This window comes from Buteo buteo, chromosome 8 (assembly GCF_964188355.1).
Source record: "Buteo buteo chromosome 8, bButBut1.hap1.1, whole genome shotgun sequence".
NCBI lineage: Eukaryota > Metazoa > Chordata > Aves > Accipitriformes > Accipitridae > Buteo > Buteo buteo.
The window spans coordinates 36603718-36627920 of NC_134178.1; the positions used below are offsets into that span (position 1 = coordinate 36603718).

At 45.2% G+C, this 24203-nt stretch overlaps 1 protein-coding gene across 15 annotated transcripts in view; it reads right to left on the reverse strand.

Annotated features, from left to right (window-relative positions):
* BBX (BBX high mobility group box domain containing) overlaps positions 1–23869 on the reverse strand; it is a 147385-nt gene extending 123516 nt beyond the window's left edge. For 2 of the 15 annotated variants that reach the window (XM_075034142.1, XM_075034139.1), the window contains exons 1-3: positions 22901–23022; positions 19425–19497; positions 5723–5811 (exon numbers count right to left, since the gene is read on the reverse strand). Coding sequence is in view for 6 of the 15 variants with exons in the window: in XM_075034130.1 (XP_074890231.1) it covers positions 19425–19497; positions 21040–21296 (330 nt within the window). In the remaining 9 variants the exon portion in view is untranslated. The other 13 variants (XM_075034145.1, XM_075034138.1, XM_075034130.1 and 10 more) reach the window with 11 other exon arrangements.
* Between the last annotated feature and the right edge of the window lie 334 nt (positions 23870–24203).

A 24203-nucleotide genomic window follows, 5' to 3' on the forward strand; every position in this document is an offset into this window, starting at 1 on the left:
TAATATACAGATCTGTCCTCTCATTCAAAAAATAAAAATGGACATTTACTGATTTAAAATAAAATCTCTTAACACAGATCAAGAGATTCACAAGTCTCCAAACCAACACTTTGTGGTCCACTGAATCAGGGCCAATCACTTCATCTTACTACTGTTTTGTTCAGTGTTACTTCTGCCAACTAGAACCCTAAAGTCCACAGATTTCTTCTTAAGGCAGGCCAGAGAGATTTTACAAAAATGAGAGACTCAGAACTCAAAGTGCAAGGTTAAGCAAGCATGAGCATATTACCACAGCTCTCAAATCATGCCTTCGATAAGACATACTTGATTAACCCCCTTGTTCTTTTGCAGTGCTTTACATTCTGATCACAGAATGTTTCAGGAGAGTGCTGACCATCAGCAGGTGAGGGGAAACAAAAGCAAGAAAAAGTGAAACAAAAACTCCAGCAGCCTAAAGAAAGATTGGGGCACTAGGAAGACAAAGGAATACATTTCAGCCTTCTGCTCAATCTACTAGCCAACGCAGTTCCAACAGTTGGGATGAGCTATTTTGATTACTTCCAATAATCCCCAAGCTTGGATACTTTTAATGACATTTTGATTCTTCAAAGTTTCCAAGGAAAAACATCTCTATGGCCTCATTAAAGCAGCAGAGAATTCCCTTACTTCTGCAGTCCCTCAGTCCCAGCTGCTGTGTCCCACCTTGTAATCGGCATTCCCATGATGTCAAGGTGAGCTTGCAAGTTAGAGAAGCTTACTGCCAATTTGTTAAACTGTGAACCTCATACGCCAGCAAGTTCCTGCATGGCTTCATCCCTGCTCTCCATTCACAGCGATGATGCAAATTACAAGCAAATTACCACCGAGTGAAAATAAAGGTCCTTTCTGTTGACAAAGTAAGAATACTCGAACTTTCTCTTTTGAAATAAGATTCTTGAGGATAGTATCTCATTCATTTGCCCAAATTATTCAGAAGTCCCAAGTAACACCTATACAAGGTGGGTTTTTGAAATTTGGGTCTAACCTGCTCATGATTCAAATGCATGCAACTAGCAAAATCAGTTTATTACCTTTACTTTCCTTCAGACCATGGCTCTAGTATAGAACAGTTAGCTCCTGCCACCTTGTGGGACTCCATGGATTTCCCTGAAAGCTTGTTTCAGCAGCAAGCTAGTCACTTAAAACAAATAAACACGCAGGAGTTACTTTCCTTGTGTTTCACCACGGTGAATGTTAAAATAAGAGAGAAATATTTATGGAGAGGGTACGCCATTGTGATTATTTTCTGGTTCATTATTCCAAGCATTGTTTATATAGTTGAACTGCTAGATTTAGTAATCTTATGGAGGGTGTTTTAAATATTTAAATATCTGTCAAGAATCCCAAGTTTTGGAAGCTGATGCATCTTAAGTTTAAAATAACACTATGATCAAATACTTGTCACCAGTAGTAAATTTCACATATTTGAAATAGATTCCACATAGAAATAATAGGAATTTAGGCTGAAAATCCTTGCAGTGAGGTGCAACTTCGGAACCCCTAATAATCTCAGTCTTACAAAGAATTATGCATGTGCTTAACTTTTAATATGGTGATAACACATGCCCAGTTCTCCCAAGAGATCTGATTCCAAGTGATTGCTTTTTAGCTGCAACTTGACTTTCTGTATTATGTTTTTCCTGTTCTTATCCCCCTCCACCCCTATGATACAGGGCCAACTTAATGAATGAGAGAAGTTCTCCAAAGAAGAACTGAGACAACTGGAATGGAAGAACTTTTTCAACACAGTAACAAGCACATGAAGATCCATGGATCTCTGTCCTCATGTCTTACGTGTTGTCTACTGCCTCTCAGTAGGTAACTTGTCTTTTGCACCTCCACAAAGTAGGTGTGACAACAGCAGCTGCAAACAATAGAGAGATGAGGTTCTCTTATTTAAGCAAAACTTCTGCTGCTCCAGATCTCAAAAATGAGAAAGCACAGAGGAATGCAGATGATGTGACTCCATGAACCTGATCAACAGCCTCAATGAACCTGCTCCTTTCCATTCTGAGCTAAGTGATTTGTTACAGATGCATAGAAATGCAAAAACAGTTATGGAGCACTTCTCCCCATCATCCCACAACTGCTTCACTGAACCTGGTGGAGATCTACCGTGCTATGTACTTGATGTCAACTGTAGCAAACTTAACTCCTCGGAACTTCATTCTGGTAAAGGAAAAACTGTCAACAGACTCAAAACAGGAAAAACTCTTCCTGATGTCACAAGCAAATCATCTCTAGTAAAGGCCTTACTAGCTCATACAAAAACTCAAGAACAGTAATTGCAGATCCACAGCCAAAGGAAATACAGCAGGAATGTCCTCTTTCATTCATAAGCAATATGCATTTTTGCTGAAGAGTGAAACAATAACAAAATATCAGGCAATGAATCAAGTTGGTACAGTATACCTGAAGGACAGATATTTGTGTTCTTGAATAAAAAGTTTTACGACCTCACAAGCTTCCCTGGTAATTTCGCAAGCGGGGTTGTCTCTGATAACCATCATATTCCTCCCCCACCATGTCCTCCTGTATACTCTTAAAGTCCTAGTAGCCATACAATTAACTTAAAAGCCAAAAGTTCAGAGGTGTCCGTGACAATCTCCAACCACACCTCAGCTCCAGTACTGAGAATCCCTCCCAGGCTGAACTGTGTCTGTGTCCTGACTGTCTGGAAGACACCAAAATGTTACTTACGGTTGTCCTTACCCATCCCAACCTCCACTACAGGAAACCCAGACAGACAAACAGGCAGGGAGCTCTAGAAGAGTCCTCAGTCTGGATGATCAGGGAATCAGAAATGCAGGGCATACCCTACTTGCCCCAGATACAACTAACACCTTGCAAGGACAGCCCAGGTACCACTATACTCTTACCTCACTCTGGGTATCAGGAATACAGACATCTCGTCACAAGCTATTTGGTTCAGCCTTTTCCCTGCTCTGGAGTACCATGATGTTAAGTCAGTCTCACTGTAACTGCAGACACGTATCTAAGAGCCACCTTCAGTCCTTGGCTACAGAGAAAAAGAAATAGCATGCTCTAGCACCAGAACAGATCAGATCTAACACTGCAGGTCTCAATAACACCATAAAGCATGAGAGGAAAATACTAGGACCCTACAAGAAATTCCACTTCGATGGAAGTGAATCATATCCTGCCATATCCTCTTATTCCCACTTTGTTTCTCCACTTGTCCTATATTCTGCAGTATTACCAATGCAGTGGGAAGCCTGAGTTTTCTGCTTGCCTACATGCCCACTAAAGTCTAACTGCAGTACCAGGGAGTTGAGCTTCTACCTTATTCTTCAGGATGGTTTGAAACCAGTGGCAGCACAGACACTTCTCGGACCCTGACCAGAAGTTCTCTCCTTGGTAAGTGTAACTTAGTTGGACCTGATAGTAACAGCACTCCCAAGCAGCAACAGACTGAAAAGTACCTGATTATTTTCAGTTCTCACTGCTGTCCACAGCATTCTGAACACCAGCAGCAAAAACTGACCAGCATTAACTTTGCTTGAAGTTGCAAATTCTCTAAGGAGCCAAAAGCATCTGGTCCAGGTAAAGGAAGCATCGCTTCAGCCTGGTTCCCATCTGAAACACTACTGCTTAGCTGTCAGGGTAAGATTTGTTTTACTTTTTCTCAGGATATTTATTTTTCTGCAAAAACATTATTGGCTTTTGCAAACTTTTGTTGAGGGAACCTTCCAAGCAGTTACATAAATTAATTACTTTATTCATGCATTAACTGGAGGAAGAAGTATTAAAAAAAACCCAAACAGTATTGGGCCACTTACCCCTTCTGTTTTTATTTTATCTACACCCTTATTGATCTCCCTTTGCTGTCAACTGTGTAGCCTTACATTTTAAGGAGAAAAGAGGAAAGTTCTGAATGTAATTGTCTCTATTTCTTGAGAAACACCTCTAAAAAGCACTCAGGTTTCAGAATTTACAAACTTCTGTATGTAACAAGTCTTATCAGATTTCCAAAAGGACCCTTGCTGCTTCATAAACCAGAATCCACAATCAGATCCATCTTCACCGATTGTTTCACTGATGCCAAGCCACAACAGCTTACCCAGAACTGTGCACGTGCCCAAGGATCTGTGCCAAAATGTCTCAGAGCAGGATCAGGTCCTGTAAGATTAGCTGCATGTAGGACTTCAATCCTGCAACTGCAATAGCTCAGGGAGACTGCTATGACAGATGCATTGCAGGACTGGGCCCTAAAATAATCAAGTGTATAAAGATCTTTGTCCTCTCCACAACTGAAGCACAATTCTTAAAAACCAATGAAACAAAAAACTTTTGTATTCGTGAAATAAAAAAAATCAATTCTTTGGACAGCAAGCAGGACCAGCATTCTTCAGGCCAAGCTCCTTAAGATCTATAGGCTGTTTCCCTAGTTTTTGATTTGTTTGGGTTTTTTTAGAAGTTGTTTTTCAGTTGCTTTTTTTCTTGAACATAAATATTTTTATTTTAGTAAAATTCTTTCCCATCTTCCTCAGATGAAAACCCCACACAGCCCTTTGTCTTAAAGATAACCACAACACAGGAAAAACTCTGTCAAAAAGATGCAAGTTTGGCAGCATTTAAAAAAGGGTCAGCAGTTGAAAAAACTGATAGTGCTGGCTGGAACTGTAGAGCAAGGATGGGGGGTAACTCCCTTGGGATCTACAGGTTTTTACTGATTATCTTCTTAGCTTTCTATCATTTTATTTCACAGTATAGCACACAGATGGCTGGATTTGAAATCAGAAGGTGAACAAGATATTAAGAATTTTCTGTGAAATCAAGTTCTGGTATGCTCAAGACTGTACTAACTGAGAAAGTGGAATATGCTTTAAACCCTAGGTCGGCACAGAAGTCCACAGCTCTGAACAGTAGTAGCCTAAGAAAAGAAAGCACGAGATCCATGGATTCTCGATCTAATCTGCTTTAAAAGACAGTCATTAGGCTTCCTTGTAGTTTCACTGCAGGTCAGTAACAAGTTTAAACTTGGGACCTGAACTACAAAGTGCCCCACAAAACCCCATCTTGTCAACTTCCTTCAAGACCACTTGTGCCAATGCTTACAGCAAGAAGCGCAGGCTGGAGAGCTGAACTGAACACTCTGAAATATGTAAGTACAGACCAAGCCTGGCCTAAGAAGCCCTTTTGAGCAGTAGGACATTTTAGCTCATGCCCGGAACCAGCATAAATACATTTCTATTACCTTTACACATCCTGGACCACATAACAGAACATGCTTATGCATCCTTGCAAAAGTCACTTTCAGAGAAGTAAGAAGAATGGAGGGCAATATTCACACAGCACTGAGTTAAGACAACAGCCTGGGTTGGAAGAACAAAACACCAGGTTCAAAAGCTCTGACCTACAAGGTTAGGTTTCTATCATGCAGCACAAGCTCTTGAACACAGAAGAATTCTGAATTGAACTTGGATGCTAACAGATCTGCTAAGTTCACAAATACTTAACCAGTAAGCCTGAAATCAATACATGACAGTTCACTATAATTTTTTTCACCTACCAATACGGAAAAGTAATATGTGCACATACACAGGGCAGATGTTTTAGTAATGAAGAGGTAGCTGGTGTAATAAATTTAACAGTGACGTAGAAACTTGCACAAAGTTCAGGAGTTCTGTACTTGGCTCTGCCACAAGCCATCTGGTCTTACCTGAACATCCCTGGGTCTACTCTGCAATCTGCAAAACAGGGTTGGTAACACTGGTTCTGAAATTTTTGTAAAATGTAGTTAGTTGATGCCTGTAAAAGTACACAATAGGAGAGCAAAGTATTATTACAACCTAATAATGTGCTGTTTAACAATATACGTAACACGTAAATGACAACACCACCTGTGTTCTACAGTACACACTCTCAAAGACTTTGTTTATATACCTATATTCATGTGAAAATGAACTGTTTTGACTCTCAGGTAGGATGAAAAGCTGAAAGTCAACCTGAAGTCAATCTCTCTAGAGAAAGAAGGAAGCATATTTTCTAGATCTTCACAAACATTAAACGAAACTGAGCCTCAATGTAAAACTTTCCCCAAGTACTGTCACACCACCACAATTAATGGAACTGCTATTTTACCCTATGATAGGGCCAACACATGGTAATTTTAAAAAAAAAAAAATCTGGACAATTCTTCTCAATTTTCTGCCCTCCTACTCAGAACCAAGTTTTTGTTCCAGAGATTGCACAACACTTTACAAAGAAGAAGCCATCACCATCCCAAGTTCGTAAATGGAGAAACAGACAGAGAAAGAAAGAGGAAGTGATCTGCCCAAAATCATGAAGCAAGTTAATAGGAAAAACTTCAGGACCAGTGGGGTCTTTTTCCTGTTCCATCCAGCACAATTTTCACCCTTTGCCAGAATCCTGGAAGGAAGTGCTAACCTTTCATTTGCTTGCTAAAATGTAAGTGCAGAGTTGGAATGTATTTTCACCCATCCCTCTGAATATATTTGAGCTTAAATAGTAAATTGTACTAGATAGAGCATTGCGTATGCCCCGGGTCATATTTCAAGAAGTTCATTCAGTGTCTGGAACACATTTTACTAGAAACTCACTCCAAGATCACTCTTCTTCACTCCTACCACCATCAGAGTATAATTTATGCATTATTCTATGAATTTGTCTACCTTAGAAAATCGTCTTGTTTCAGCTATACGAGAACACAACTGGAACAAGTACTACAGCAACAGGATACTAGTCCATACCTAGCAAGTGATTTTTTGTGTGTGCGTGCTTCACTTATACACTAGTTATTATACCAGCGTTACCTCGAGGGGCAAAAAAGCAAACTTGCAGAAATGCAAGCACACCCTTGTTAAAGGGATTTTACTGGTTTTTTTTTTTTTTAGTCTTCGTAGCTGAAAAAGTTGTAGTGACATACTGTACTTTTATTCTAAGGTTACCGCATCCATGCTCATACTTCCACCCACATTTGTACAACAGTAAAATTCACACCCATCACCAGTATCATTATACTGGTAAAGTACTGATGATCCTTAAAGAATCCTCAGTGAGAATCATGAAGGTTTTCTTATAAGTCAAAACTTATTTCCACTGAAGTCAATAGCAAAGTTCTCACTGAACTCAGCATGACAGTGATTAGACCTAATGGGGCACAGCTCCGGGGTAACAGCGTAGCTCCTTTTTGGATGGGAGGTGGGGGACTCACACATGTGGTTAGCTGCCCCTGTCACTTTTGGGGGTGTGGGGGGAGAAATACCTGGGAAAGTAACACAATCCATTTGGCAGACAGTGAATAATACGTATGATACTTTGCAAAGGATATTCCCCTGCAGCTTACCTTATACAAACCTGGAGTGCTCGGACTAAGATAGCACACCTGCCTTTCCACTCCCTCTATCCTTGGCTAGAGCTGCCATGAATGCAGACTGCTTGGCAGCAACACTAGTTTGGATCAGCACTAGCAGAAACGCTTCTGGTTACGAAGATACGATTTTCTGGAAGTTCCTGAGTATAAAACTGTTTCAAGAAAAAGACTGACCTCTCATCTAAGTATCGACTGTTGGTGGGATTATTTCACCAAGCTGACTAACTCTCCAAAGCAAAGGGAAAAAAGTGAGCTTTAATTGTAGTGATGGGACCAAACCCCCTCCCCCACAAATAAAAAACAAAAAGGAGTGAGGGTGTCTCATTCTTCTGATCAAGTGTTACTGATGTAGTTACAGCAATATTTTAAACACACACTGCTCCTAGCTGGTTTTGCCACAATCCCCATGACTAACGCAGCCAAATTCTATTCAGCAGCCTCGGTGGAATTGCACAAGCTCACACCAACTCTGAATTCAGACCAAAGTGAATTTTATATCCAGATTTTTTAGCCTGACCAGTAGCCCATTTCAGTGTAACCTAGCAGGAAAACACTGCTAAGCACATGCTGAGAAACAGGCTTCTCTGAGACATCTCAGACAGAACATCCCCAAAGATACCAATTCTCCTGAGGAAATCTTGGCTCAAATACTTATTTTCTGAAAGGGAAGAAAGCCTCGACATTTCACATGGGGTGGGGGGGGCGGGGGGGGGGGGGAGCAAGTTAGAACAAGGATAGTTCAATCCTATGGAAATGCAATAACTATAAAATCAGCTGGATTTGTAAAGCATTCCGTTTAAACACTTATGCTAAGCAAGAGCTAATTGTTTTAGGGTAGCTTCATAAAACATGAATGCTTCAGCAATAAACAGCTTCCATCAGAAAAGTTGCCTAAATACACAACTACTTTATTTTCTTACTGATCTTGTACCAAATGTATGTGAAAATGAAAATGACGACCCTTTCAGGATGAGTGATTCATCTTACTTTGGCTTGTTCTCATCTTAAGAAAAGGAGTGGGTAATACTCAGTAATCTTCCCATTTCAATTTTTTAAGGAAGGTTTTCTGTTTTTTTTCTTTTTAAAAAACTGTTTTAAACATGTGACCTACAATAGCATTTTGACCTTTGCTTCGATTTTCTTCTAATTTCTATTTACCTTTCTAATCTAATCTTTTTATATTTAGTTATACAAGACTACAATAACTTTTGAGACTTTGAATACCCTATACATTGATATAAAAGAATACAGAAAAACAGGACAAAGACAGATCATGAAACCTATGCTTGCGCTGGGGAGAGAAACGCATAAAAACACTTCTTGAAGTGTGTAATTCCTCCTTGGGTGGGGGGGGCGGGCAAGCAAAATTGCAGTATGTGAGTAGTTTGTATAACTGTGCCACCAGGCCTCAGGCACACTCTACATTTCTGAGCACAACCTTTCTACTACCTGAGGTCTAACTCTGCATTCCTTAATGGTCACAGATACTGCTACACAGTTCCCCTGCTGCAGAAAAGCTGCGTGGAGCTGCAGAGTCAATACATGTTATCAAGCTCTTTGACTCTGCCCAGATGCTATTAATATTTTGGTAGGGTGGGGGTTAGAATGCTTTACCTGTGTTAGCCCACAGAGTTGCTATGACATATTTACCTTTTTTTTTTTTCCTTATTCTTTCTTCATCTAATATATTAGTAATACATTCAGCATCCAGTAATCAGTGTGGTTTCACTTTTTGGTTTCTGGACACCAGTGGTGCTAGATTCATTCCTGGAAGTTATAAAGTCCCCCCTCAACCATTACAGTCACAGTCACATGCCACATAGTCTAGAGAAAAGCTTGCAACAGCAATTTTAAAATAATCACTTCAATTTTTTTTAACGTTAAGTACATATCTTTGTAAACAGGCAGGTATCTGTTGATCTGTATCAGCTAGAAGCTACAGAGGGGGTCTAGCTCCCACAAATAAAAGGTTAATACTGCCACAGTGTCACCTAGTGAGCTGCTCTGCATTCCTTGATGGCAGAAGATACTGCCCAAGGCATCTGTTATTACAAATATAAACTTCGGATAATGGATAGTGAAGTCGTCTGAGAAAATATATTCAGCTTAACAGAAACAGATACAGTTACAAATGAATCCCTTCTGAACAAAGAAATCAGAGCCAAATTTTAATCAGTTGTTATTGATGCTAAATGTATTTTAATAAAAAATACCTAATTATAAATTACTTTTCAATTACGACAAGCCAATGTTAAATTCTACTATAATATTATATAACTCAATTTATATTAAATTAAAATAAATTGCAAATGTTTGATGTCAAAACTGTAAACAAAGTTCAACTAATAAACAGGTAAGTCTTCATCGAAGGACCAAGAACAAGGTTTAGAACTAAGTTACCTGAAAGCAGTAACTTCCACTGCATTTGCAGAGAAAATGTATTTGCTCCGTAAGTCACTTAGTGGAGTCTGGTGCAAAGTTGAGAAACTAACTGGGAATTGAAAAAGTAAGACCACTTGTTCTCCTCCTCATCTGAGAAAGCAAAGCAGATAAGTTTGAGTTTTACTAGTTCTAAAAGCTTGCGTTCGGTTACAGTAGAATTGGTTACCTTATTAGAGATAATATTTTATTTATATTGTAAGTGCAAACTCTACTTGCATTAACTTGTGTGTACGTGTGTGCTCGTGCATGAGTGTGGCTTTATTAAATAGGACATTTTTAAAGGCCACCATTTAAAAAAAAAGCACAATTTGTCATGTCCTAAATCAAAACTTTCTTAACAGTTGCCATCTAAATAAATGCATGTAAGTCAGGTAATCACTTAGAAAGTGTGCAGGCATACAGTGCATTCTCTGAACTAACAAAAAAGTAGTGCCAAATGTAGTGTAAAGGCTATATTTAGCAACATATTTTAACCGTCGTCTACCAATAGAGATTGCTTCTGAGAAAACAAATACAGAAATACCAAAGCAAAATGAGATTAAATGCACAAATTTAAACCAAGTGTTTACTGACCAAAACCATGATTTAAATCAGTTCAGGAGGTGTAACGGGAATGTCAAGGCAGCAGACACGTACAGAGGGGCTCACAAGGGCCAGGAATACGAGGTGTAAAAACCTCCCTGCTTTCACTGTGCCTGCCCCCACTCCCTCCTTCAGCCCAGCTCAATCTCTGCAAAGCCTGTTAGCGCTCCACAAAACACCATCCCCCACGCGCAAAGATTTTTTTCTCTAGAATCCTCGAATAAGAACACATACTGTCCTCACTGAAGACCTGCACTGTGCCCTTCTCTCCTGAGACCGACTGCATGGGGATGTCTGCGATGACTGCCTCACCTCCCGTTTTGAGGTCTCTCTTTCTGTCTCCCTAAGTGAAGAGTAACAGTAAACTTCAAATGCAGCCCCGCGAGTCCATCCAGGAAAGCAAAACTGCACACAGAAACTAGATCACCCGTGGCACAGAAACCAGCAGGACAATTCTTAGACAAAACAGAATCTGTCCAGTTTTCTCAGGTGCTTCCCTCCCCACGCTCCAGCATCCTCTCGCTTGCTTCGGCCCCATCACCTCGCAGCGCAGCAAAACAGAAAGCTCAACAGGGACATCCTCGAGAGTCCACTTCACTATCTAAATAAATAATCCGTTTCCTCTAGACATGTCTCTCAGGAGGGCAGGATCTTCCTTTGCTGATTAAAACCCAGGAAGACTTCGCAGGCATGCAGGCCCAAAGCTTTGTTTGGAGCTCCCACCTGAACGACAGGCCACCCCTGAGTAACAGCAAACTAAGCGGAGATTTCAAGACCTGCAACTAAGCATCCAGATCCCTTCGACAGCTTCCTCCAAAGGAAACTGACGCTCCGAACTGTGGTGAGGGCCCTCACAGTGTGAGGTTTTGCCTGGATCACTTTTAACCATAGACTTTATTCACCTTCTGCTGCTTCTGGTACACAATGCTGAGGTGAGACAGATGAGCACAAGCAAGCGCGTACAAGAGATGCAAGGAAAATACTGAGTTACTACCAAGGGAAACACTTAAAAGATAATTTTCCCCTCACACGCACAAGGGCAATTCTCCCTCATATTAATGGGAAATGGAGACATTCAACCAACCGTTACACTTAGCCATCCGTAATTTACTTCCCTTGTTTAAGGTTTTCTATACTAAGAAATAAAGTTTAAAACTTCCTCCCCTTGCTCTAGTTCTGACACTTGTGCTCCCTATTTAATCCAACAGTTTTAAAAGAATGGCACTGGAGATTGTGCTCATGTTTTCAGCAACAGAACCCATTTTTAATCAATAGAACAGAGGAAGTAAATTGTGAATAGTTACTTGCACTAACGTATTTGCTACCAGTTTTGTCATTCTTCATTTTGCAGACACCAAACTTCCCCCTATAAACACCTCTGTTTCTCCAAAAGCAGCTGGAAATTAATGATGCTATTTTTATTTTCTTATTAATTTGTATGCCATAGCTCTGTAATCAGTGCTGGATCATGCTGCAATTTTGCGTACTTGTTTCAAAATATATTATGAGCACTTGATGACTGATGTTTAACACAATGTATGAAAGAGTATCTTAAACAAATTAGAGGGAATAAATACAAATAAAGACACTTTACTTAAGTAAGAAAAAAAATTACAGACATATTCCAACAAGAGGTAAACCCTGAAACTCACAAGTTTGTGACACAGAACACTCACTGATTAGAACTGAGCCAGGCAGGAAGTTTGCGCTATTCAACGTGAAATCTGGGTACAAAGAAACCTTTTGCAAAGAGAAAGAACATCTGAAGCCAGATTTACCAATGAAATGGAGGCAATAATGCTACTTCCTTCCAAATCCATCATCTCCAACCTTTGATTTGCAGAACATCAGAATGTTTTCTTTGCCTAGCCATATAACCAACTTGGGAAGCAAACATACTTGAACAAAATGGCATACATGCCAAAAGATGTATCATCTACCAAACGGCATTCTCACACTTCATGCTCTTCTACCCTCTTCTTATTTATGGGAACTCTGCATATTTCAGCAATGTCTCTGTTCCCAGCTCCTCCTGCATTGCTCATCATCAGGTCAGGGACTGTCTATAAGCTTGTGCACTGATCACTCAGTACAACAGGTGCATGACCCTGGCAGGACTATCTGCACATCAATAATTGAGAATAATGTGAAATCTGCAGCTTTCCTGAAGAATTACAGGCCGCCAGCAACTTCGGGCAGCAGATCCGTGAAGGGGTGCACATTGCTGATGCAGCTCTGGTTCTGGCTTTTTGTTCAAGAATCCAGTTGCACAGTTGTAGCTGCAGGATTGAGCTCTTCAGTAGTTAGGACAAGATACATTGATGTCTCTGTACTTTACCCCGTAAGGAAAATAAAATAAAATCAGCATGATGTGGCTCACTGTAGAACTGCTATTGCTCAAAGACCAGCTGTGGAAAGCAAATCAAACATGGCCAACCACAGAAGTGCCTTTTACATCAACCTGGCAAAAAAGAGTGACTTCCTCTCAACTTTCACAGACAGATTTTAATGCAGAACATCACAACGTTTCAGCTCCACTTACTTTTGTGGAGTTACTTCACACTGAAGGGGCTGAAAGATAAGAAATCAAGTTCTCCCTCACTCCTTCCATTCTGTCCCAAGTTTTTCTTTATCCAGCTTCCTCTCCAAATCTCTTGTGATGTCGTTCTCTTAAATATTGCTTTGACAACCACAAAATAACGCATCCTCTCACATACACAAACAAAAACCTAGGATTATTTGCTTCATAAAAGAACACACAGGCTGAAGAGCGAACACTTAGTATTCTGCAGCAAGAGACATAATCCTAACTATTACCGTGTGACATGCCTTCCCCACTCCCACTGCTGGATAACTCCTGATTGTGTAGGACATGGGTGCAAACAAGAAACAAAAAAAAACAAAAACAACAAGAAAGAGACAGACAACTTCTGACGAGGCGTATGTTTAAAAGTCCTTACACAGCTGGCAGAAAAAGTATACTGGGGAAAGAACTGAAAGGTAAGGGTTCAAAGCCATTTACCCAACAGCATTAAAGTACTGCCTAGCACACAATACATGACCCAGCCCACCAGAGACCCAGGACCAGGTCTAAGCTTTCCTCACTTGAGTCCTGCCACGGGCCACTTCAGCTCTCACCAGCCGTACCAAGGAGCAGGCCTTTCATGAGTGCGCTCGGCCCTGCCACGGGGAACTCCGCGTTTCGGAAGAGCAGGACGAAGCCCCTCCTGAGAGCGCGGATGACAGAAGAAATCTTCCCGCTGCCACAACTACGTAAGAGGAGAGTAACCCCACAGCCGGGCACGCAGTTAGCGTGGTTTCACAATGCCTCAAAGCCAACTCCTCAACAATTTGCTACATACATACTGCCTTTCAGAAATAAAAATAAATAAAAAACAAAAGAAACCCCACCACCAAACAAAAATCACCAAATAGGCAGAAGGGAGACACACCTTCCCACTTCCCCTCAGCAAGGGAAGGTGTAGACAGGACTTGTTAAGCTTCTTGTCAAGAGAGCTTCCACTTGAATTAAGTTCCATAGATCCCATGTTGTGCAAGTCCACTCAATTATTCTTCTTTCCTGAATGAGGCTCTTTGTGACACCAAGGGTCGATAAAATGCTGTTTCTTACTTTCAGCAATTGGTACGTTTTATAAAATCTCTTATATGGAAACACCCACGTGGAAGATTTCTGACAATAAAAATTCCATGCTTCCTAAGCAACTGATTTTCTTCATGTAGTCTCATAAAATCCTGTTAACTTTTCTTCCCCTCGCTAAAAATTGGAATTTTGTTGTACTAGCTTTATTTGTAGGCAGATATGCCTGAAGCTAGTTTATCTTCACATGCTGAATTGTCCATGCTCATAAGGACTTGCTATTACATTATGCATTTGTGTGCTATAAAGGAAAAGGCATGAACGCTGGAAAGTGTCAAAACCATGCTTTTCCTCTTTGTTGATTCATCTTTTATGTAATCAAATTTATAAATATTAAAAATAATAAAATGCTGCTATCATTGTGAGAATACTACAATTAGGTCTATGCTTAGGCATTAAGTAAAGTATGCTCTCCTCCTCAAATACAACTCCTATTTTAAAATCAAAGTCAACCCATATGCTCAGGAACAAAACACTAGTAATCAGCATATCTGAAAATCTTACAGGATGAAATATGTTTAGCAGGTTTAGAAATAAAAGTTCAATTAGTAAGTTACCCTATTTATGACAATACTGCTACAGCATCAAAGTAACTGCTTCTGTCAATTCCATGTTTCATAAGAAAGTTGTGATTTCGCATTAGATTATGAATATGAAAAATAATTTAATTGTAAAGAACTATTTCAGACCAACGCGTATTTTTAAAACTTTGCTACAAAAAAGAGTATCTTCATAAAATTAATACAAGGAAGTTAGTATTAGATAGTATAATATAATAAATAGTGTAACATACACAGCAGCTTAAATACCACGTTTAGTGGCAAAAACTATTAAGTAAGCTCTCCTCCTACTTTAGACTCACCTGTCAATAAATATAATTGAACTGAAAGTCAGTAACTTCACACTATTCTGAAGGTGTTTGGGGGTTTGGTTGGGATTTTTTTTTGTTTTTTTGGTTTGGTTTGTGTTTTGTTTTTTTTAAGTAGCATTATAAATGAAAGTTGAGTATTAGCAAAAGATGCTCACCTGGCACAGAATTCAGTGAGAGTACTCACATGTCAAGACAGTTACCTACCAGGAAGTCTTCAGAGTGGAAGCATACACCAAGGGAAAGGACACAAAACTAAGGAGTCAGATGCAGATTTCATTCCATTCCCTGCTAATGCTAACCTGCTAAGTGACTGCAGGCAAGCCTACGCTCCTTCACTGCTTTGTATCTCAGATGCCTAAAACAGGGATAAAAATGATGGTTCCTTGTTTTGAGGTGTGTGATTACAATATGACTTACGTACTTCGCCAGACAGGACAGAAGCACACGAATAAGACAATGCCTACAACTGCCAGTTATTAATAATATCACTGTTATTGAGAGAGTAACGTGATTTTTTTTTTTCCTTTCCTAAGCAATGCAATGGAACAGCAGCTCATGAAGCCATTCTTAAAGTTACTGTAATTCTTATGCTGATTCAGGTCTCACCCCTTCTGAAACTGTCAAGGTTGACAGCTGTAGGAGTCTTTTGTGAAATTCACAGGTCCACTAGTAACAGGCTCACCAAATTGCTCTCGGACAGAAACACTGTATCCTCACTGATCTTAAAAAAATAAAAATAAAATAATAAAAAGGAAGTAAATCCTAATAATCATTTGACATAAAACAGAATGAAAAAGCTTCTCACAATGATACACCAGGTAAGGGGGAAACATGGTAGAAGGAAAAGAATTAAAGTTAATACTACAGAAGTCAGAAATTTGACTTTTCCCCGTTTCTTCTCAAGAATATTTTGAAATACATACAACTGTTATTCCAATTCAGCTTTAGAAACTCCTAATAAAAGAAAAACATAAATTAAGGTTAAAGTAAGGTAAAACACTACTTTAGGGAAAAAAAAACCAACTTAATTCACTCAGGAAAACTGCTCCAATATAGGGGTACCATATGATTTAATGATATGGGGAAGTATCGTTAGTCTCCATTTGCAGGTGGCCAAGGGACATGTGGCTGTGCTTCCAGGAATAAACTCTGACCCTGGAAACCACCAGCGGGGCCATGGCAGTGCCACTGACTCCACCGGCGGCTGTGGCAGGCCACCCCCTTGGCAGTGCACGGGAAGTCCAACTTGGGTCCAAAATTTGGAAAGTGGCCTCTGGTTTTGACTGCATTGCTTGTCAGAGCTCACAGAGACAGCCTGTGGCACACCCAGAAATTAAAATCAGAGCTTCATTTCAGTTCCAACTGCAATTTACAATACCTGCCTCCACCAACGAGCCACCTTCAGATAAAGAGGGAGGCCTGAACACTACATGTGCCACATACCGTCGAAAGAGAGGCAGCGTTTCACCGCCCAGGTGACCAGATTTCACTGCAAGTGCATTTACAACCTTCACACTACAGCAGAGCCTTGCACACCGCAGGTGTCATCTACCTTACCGGCACTTTCCCCACCGCCACATGCTCTGGAAAAGTAACTCCCCAGCTCCCTGGGTCAAAACTTCCTTTCTTCATACCACTCCGCTACCAGCTCTATGCCAGAAGACCACCCTGTCTAACACCATGTTGACTGAACTTCAGAGTCATTGCGCATCCTCAGCCCGCAGACCACGAGCGGCAGCAGCCTGGAATAACTTTAAGCTCTGAGTGTGAGCAATTGTATCAGTGAATTTAAAACAAGACTTGTCATCTGCTTAAAGATATTCACATGCTTACAGGATCGCAAGCTCTGGAACCGCTAATTTACGAACAAAGTGTGTTAAGATCATTCTGGATGAAAAGGAAGAATGTTACCTATGAAATAACTGCATGATTGCCTCTGATATTTTGTGTGGAAAACTGACATTTAATATCTTTAATTATTCACACAGCAGCTATGAAAGAGAAAGGTTTTTCTCCTTGAACAGGAAAATAAACATGGACAAATTCCTCTCACCATCACTCCTACACTCCTTTCCTAAATAAACCTCCTGCTGAAACCAATGGAAGTTTTGAAGGCGATGGGTTTACGGCAAGCAGCCCCCAGAAAACTCAAAAGCATTGAGGGCAAGCTTCTTAAATATTCCAAGTTTACCTCGACACAGAAACCAGTTACGTTTCTGCTAAATTATGCGTCTGCTTGAAATGGTTTATCAGCTTGCTGTGCCAAGAGGGGCAGTAGTATGCAACAAACTTTTGAGACCGTGGGCCAATTTTTGAAGCATTCACAAGGCCCCTTGCTAAGCGTCTCACCCCCTTATAGCTTGTGACACACAAGCACTCTACCCTGCGCTTGTTAACCAAGACCAGAACCCAGGTGTCTCTCCTGTATGTCAAGACTGAATTACCAAACTCAATTCATGAACAGTTACTTTACTGAGAACTGTATAATAAAAGAAATCTTTGCTTTTACCAAAATAAAAGCTCTCTAAAGCAAATGGAAGTTTCTGGTCATGGACAAATCTAACAAAATCTCTATTCTCCCCTTAACTAGGCACATTATTTTTATTACCTTTTTTTAAGCTAAGAGGAAATTTATTTCTCTGCTTTCTCTACAGCTTCTATTATGCCTTTTTCTTCAAAAAAGATACCCTGCCCTTCTTTTCTTTGTAATTTGTTCACACCAGTTCAACATCAGGTAAGACCTACATTTAGCACTATGCACAAAATTGAGGTCCATTCCTCTTAAAGCAGTGGGCAGATTATGATCACCACTTCATTTCTAGGATCAAAATTCCATGCATCCAAAAGACTTCACCACATAAAATCAAAACCAGATAATGACTGAAGATACTACCTGAAGCAAGGTCCCTGAGCTATTCTTGCTCAGTACCCTTTACTATTACTCCAAATAAAGAAAAAGTCCTTGACACTTACAGCACTCTGAACTGACTCTTACCTGAAAACACAGAAAATTAAGTTCAGAAACCAGTGCATTTGTATTTGGCTCTGAACAACAGTTTGAAGCCTATCTGCCAGTTTTTTAATTTCCCAATGCGTTTTTACTTCGTAAAAATTTTTGCACCAATTAGTCTACACAGAACACGATCCTTGTCAGTAATGCTATAAAACTGAAAGCAATATTATCCTATGCAACCAGTCTGTCAAAGAATTTCAGTAACTTAATTTGGCATTTATACTCTCAGACCTACACATACCAACCTCACTGCCCACAAAATCCGAAAACTGAAATTTGGGTGTCATTCTACAGGAACTGGAAAACAGGCAGAATCCTCCCTTCGAACTATCTCCCCACAGTGGTGATCCCAGCCTCAAGACTAGCTTTGTGGTCATAATATCACACCAGAACAGCTGCTCCCAACAGCCCCCTTCAAGCCAGCATGTTTGGGACCATCACTTATCCTATGTCTGCTATACACTGCCTGGAAAAGGTCAAGAGAATGTTATTAATCATTCGCATTTAAGAGTACTAAGCTTACCCCAAATACATGTCTTGTCTTGTTTTTAATTATGTACACAATAGTACCATGAAACAAATATTACCTCCCACTTCCCCATTTTGGGCCAAATGCAGTTCGGTGCCACCATGGGTGACTGTATGAGAAGCGCTCCAAGTGCCAGTCATTTTATGTCATCTACACACATGACCCCACAAATTTAGAGCCTCTTCTTTAAACTACCACTTCAGCTTAAAAGATGTCAAACCCTTCAAAAGGTGTCAAAACTTTTCCCAGCACACAGGTTAAAAAAAAAAAAAAAGTTTGTGTACCTGAAAGCTTACGAATACTAGTAAATTAGTCACTAAGATTCATCTTTCAAATTGATAGGTACCTGCATTAATCAATGCCAAAAGAAAAAACACAGAAAGAGCATGGATGTAATTCTAATTAGCTCTCAGTGTTAAAACCAAAACAACTCGTGTTGCAGTAGTATTACAGTTCTGCTAAACTTCTCACTGATTGTTGACCTCCAGAGATTTCTAATTACCTATTCTGTTTATATTTTCATATTCTTCCTACCACTGAATTTTAAAAGGACTTCACATTCCCATTATGTTTTCGACCTGTGTGCTGCACTTTGCATATTCTAATGTTACTTTGGGTTAAAACTTTTGCTCAAAGTCAATGGGCTGGTTATCTTTACAAAAACAAGGTTTAAGAAAAAGAAAACGAGAAAAAAGAAAAGAAGCGAAGAGAGATCTGAATATGCACAGTCTTTTAATTCTCAGGTTATTCAGACCCACCCCTACCCACAAACTTTGTAATCTAGCAGTTGCTATGAGCACCTGGAGAAGACATGTTTTCTGAGGCACTAAAACCTGAATAAGCATCTTCCATGTAAAAAGTGGCAGCGTGAGGACCTCTACCTTGTCAACGAAAACCCAATTCTTTTTCCGCGTGTACAGTTTACATACTTACCCAGGAAGGCAAATGGAAATTACAGACAGACGAAGATGAAGCTGTCTCAAAGCCTTTGTCATGTGATAGTGACCTATAAAGTATCAAATAAAGGCATATCATCAGCACACCATGATTTTACAATATTGCAACTCACCACAACGCCAACAAGAGGAGAGATCCCAAAACTTGAAACTTGCTTCCTCCTCACCCCCACCCCAGATAAGTTGTCATTAAAACAAGATGACAGTCGCAGGAAACCGTAAGGAGCAAACAAAAGATGCACCGTGTCTTTAAAGGGCATTAGGATTGGGCAAACAGAGCAAATCATCTGAGTGTGCATCAGCAGGGTGGGTTATTTTTCCTCCGTGTCCCTCGTACACACGGATGCACGTTTATGCGCGCACACAGGCACACATACGTACACGCAGGGATGCATCACGTAATTATTTACAGGCACACACAGAGAGACACGCACGCATTATCAAAATAAAAGGCAGAAAGTTGACCCCCATCTGCAAGGAGGCATACATAACAATAACCCACGGGAACTTACACAAGTGAGCGATCAATCCCCGCGCGTGGACACGCCAAACGACGCAAAATTAACACCAAGAATAAGCCGCCAGGCTGCAGGTACGAGATCCACCCGGGGAGACAAGACAGACAGACAGAGAGGGACGGACGGAAGGCTGCAACACCGTAACACAGTTTCAGGTAATGCCCGCTCCCCCCCCGGCGGAGCCCAGCCGAGCCGGCCCGAGTCCGGCGACCGCCCAGCCAGCCCCTCCGCCGCCGCGGCCCGCGGGGAGAAGCGGCGAGACCCCCGGCCGCCGCGGGGGGAGCGGCGTTCGCGGCCGCCGCCCGCCCCCGCCCGTGCAAAGTGTAGGGCCACCGGAATCCGGGCTCCGGGGTGGGGTGGAAAGAAAAGGTATTAAATATGGAGAAAGACCGCCGTGACCCAGGGTTTTCCCGTCTCCCCCCCCCCGCCCCCCCGCGCGCCCCCCCGCCCCCGGTCACCATCAAGTTTGCATCTTAGTTACAAAATGTCGATCCTGAAGGCTGACAAGACACAGGGAGAGGGGGAGAGAGAAAGAGAGAGCGAGCGAGAGAGAGTGTGAGTGAGTGAGAGAGAGAGAGAAGAGAGAGTCCATCTTGCTTTGAGGGGGGAGGAGAGGAGCAATAATGCAGCGCATAAATCTCACCCTCCCGGGGGAAAAGTCTGCACAACACCTTTGGGGGCGGGCGGGCGGGCAGGGAAGGGGCGGCGGCGCGGGGAGGGGGCGCGGGGGGCTCCCCGTTCCTCCCAGCTGCCCTCCCCGGCGGGATCTGGCGAGGCAGGCTGGCAGCAAACACCTCCCTGCTGCTCCCCTCCTCCTCCCCGCGGGCCCGGGCGATGATCCCGCTGCTGCCGCCGCCGCTGCCACCGGGGAGGAGGTGCCGCCGCCGCCGGGAGAGCCACATGGAGACCGGCACCCCGTCCCTTGCCCCGGCGGCCGGGCCGGGCCCCTCCGCCGCCCCACCGGGCTGCGGGACTTGGACGTGTCACCAGCAGGACGGGCAATGGTTTCGGCGCCCCAGGCCCGAGTGACCACCGCCGGCCTGGCGGCGCCCCGGCCTCCCCGCACACACTCACCTCCGGAAAAAAACTTTTAACCGCGGGCCTCCCCCGGAAAAAGTGGCGAATCCGCCCCGCGCACGGTTAAAGCCCCGCGGCCCCCCGGCTCGGCTGGCGGCGAGCGGGGGAGACCCGGGCACGGTCCTTCCCCGCCCCGGCGGGGAGGGAGGGAGGAGGCAGGCAGGCAGGCAGGGAGAGAGGGAGGGAGGGAGGGAGAGAGGGAGGGAGGGGGCGGGCAGCCGCCTGCCGGTGCCTCTCGCCCCGCCGCCGTACATGTCGCCTCGGCGGCTCTCGCATCGCTTCGTTTTACCTTCCTCATTCAGCGGCGGCGGGCTGCCACCGATATTTCTAACGCAAACCTGCTGCCGTGCGGCGCCCGGGATTAACGCGATTGCCTCCCTTCCCCTGCCTCCAGCCCTTCCTTCCCCGTCCTCCTCCTCCTCGCAAACCTACACTGGATCGGCTCTCCTCACAGCCATGCAAGTTTCATACATTGCAAATAAACCCGAGAGGAGGAAGAGCGAAGCGGCTGGCGGGGGGGGGGGGGGGGAGGAGGAGGAGGAGGAGGAGGAGGAGGAGGGCTGCTTTCTGTAATTTACCAGCGACCCGATCTCGCAGCAGCAAATAACAGCCGAGCACCCATCCGGCTGCCGGCGGCGGAGAGAGCCCCCCCCGAGGCGGCCGCCCCCTCCCCGGGGCGCCCCTCGCCAAGTTTTCTGTCATCGCGACCACCCAATGTCACAACTTACCTTCAGAAATAGGACTTCGCGCGGCCGAGGCCTGCCGCCGCCTCCCCCCCCCCCCCGGCCCCCGCCCGCCTCCCTTTCTCCCTCTCCACCTTAAACTTATTGACACAACATAATCCCACATCCACGCGAAACTCCGGCAGGGCCGCCCGCCCCCGCCCCCCGCTGCCCACCGCCGCCGCCCCGGGTGCATCGCCGATGACTACCGGAAAACGCACAGCCCAACTCTCCGGCCGAGCCCGGCCGCTGTTGTTGTCGGGGTCGGCGCCGGGGTTTTTCCTCCCGCTTCCCCCCCCCCCCTCCACCCTACGCCCCGTGCGGCCGCCGGATCGGCTCCCTCGCCCTCTCCGGTTTTATATCCCGGCCCCCCCCCCTTCTCCCTTTCTCCCGGCGGCGGCGCGGAGCCCCCCCAGGCCGGCGGCAGCCGATACCGATCCGCACACTCGTCCCTGCGCCTCGCCTCGCCGCCCCTCGGGATGAAGTTTCGTTTCTGCCTGCCGCGATTTCCCTGTCAAGTCCCCCCCGGAGGCACACACCGAGCGGCGGCCGATGGCCATCCCTCCTCCTCCTCGCCCTCCTTCCCCTTCCTCCCTCCGCCGCGGCCGCCGCTGCTCTTGCCTCTCTCTCTGTGGCGGCGAGAGGTGCCTGGTTTCAAACGCAGCCTGGCACTGGCTGGCCTACCCCTGTCGCCTTCTTCTTCTGGGTTTGTTTTTTTTTTTTTCGGTTGGTTTTTTTTTTTTTTTAAATGCACTGCGCTGTATTGCAATTCACCTCGCCGGCCCCTCCCCGGTAAAAAACACCCCCGGTCACCCCTGCCCTCCCGGCCGGGCAGAGGGCTGGCGGCACCAACCAACCCCGTCCTCCCCTGCCCAAACTTTCAAACGAAGGCAGGGCTGAGGAGACGCAGGAAAAGTGACTGGGAGCCGCGGCAGCCGCCGCGCAGGGCAGGGGAAGCTCCGCGCCTCCCTCCCGGCCGCCAACGCCGCGGGGGGGGCCCGGGGGGGCTGCCCCGCCGCCGGGGCGCGGAGGGGAAAGTGTGGGGCGAGGGCAACCCCTCTCTCTGCCCGCCGCTTGCCCGTCCCCGTCCGTTCCCCCTGTCGCCCGGCGAGGGGCGGCGGGCGGCGCGCACTCACCTCGGCGGGGCCGGCGGGCGGGCGGGCAGCGCGCCGCTGGGCCGGAGCGAGGCGCGGCGCGCAGCGGAGCCCCTCCGCCTCGGCGCCCGCGGAACGCGGCTCCACACAGAGCCATGCAACCCGGGCAGCGCCACAACACTCCCCGGGATATAAGGCGGCCCGCCATTGGCCGGCGCGCTGAGGGACGGGCTCGCCAGCCATTCAGCGGCGCCGTTACACCCGCGGCCCGCGAGGGAGCCGCTGGCGCACACACTCCCCGCACACACTCACACAAAGATCGTCGCGCTGCTCTTCGCAGGGTTTGAGGAGCCGGCGGTGGCGGTGGCGGAGCGGGGCAGGTAGCGGGGGCCGCCGGCCGCCAGCCCCCCCGGCGACGAGGGGAGCGCGGAGCCGCGCCGGCCAGGGCGCCGGCAGCCGCTGTCCATTGGCCGCCCGGGGAGGGCTGCGAGAGTAAACTACGCCGGCCCCGGGCAGCGCCGCGGGGTAACGGCCGCGGCGGGGTGCGGGCGGCGGGCACGGCCCGGCACGGCCCCAGCCCCGGCGGCCCCCCCTCCCTCTCTCCCCCACCCGCGCAGCAGCCCCCGGTAACTTACTCTGCCGAGTTGGGCGGGTTTCATTCAGAGGCCAAAACACGGCGAGCGGAGAAGTTGAGGGAGGCAGCCGTGCATCCGCACAGCCCCCGCTCGGGGAGTAAACACGGGAAGCCGGCCCCGCGGCCCGGGGCGGGGGGAGCCGGGCAGACGGGCCGAGGCCGGCGGTCGCCCCCTGACCCGGCGAGCGGGTTTCAGGCGGCGGCGCTGCACGGGGATGCGGCGGAGCGCCGGGTGGTGCCTGCTGCCTTCGTAATCCTCGCCCAAACGTGGCGGAGAGGCCCTCACCGGCCCAGCACCGGCAGCCTTCAGTTCACATCGGCTTTCCGTAGAGACAGCGGCCGCTTGTTCGGCACAACTAGTAAAGTGTAACGCCGGCGTCCGCGCCACGCTCCGCGTCCTGCCCGGTTCTCTGCCCTGCGCCTCGCCTACGTTGCCAGCCACATGGACGTGAAATTCATCTGAGAATTTGTGTGGCTCGCAGGCTGATACAGACAAAGCGACAGTGTGAGGCCAGCAGCTTTTGGGTGACTGCGTGGCGATTGTGCTGACGGGTGTTGGAAAAGCCCCGCGGAAACGTAGTCTAACTTTTTTTGGAAAAGCTCATTTCTCCTGCAGGAATCAAACACGACGTGAAAGCCTACCGCGCACGCTGACCCAACGTATTAATGTTCGCAAGGGTTTGAATATGTGCAACGCGAGACCTTGATGTT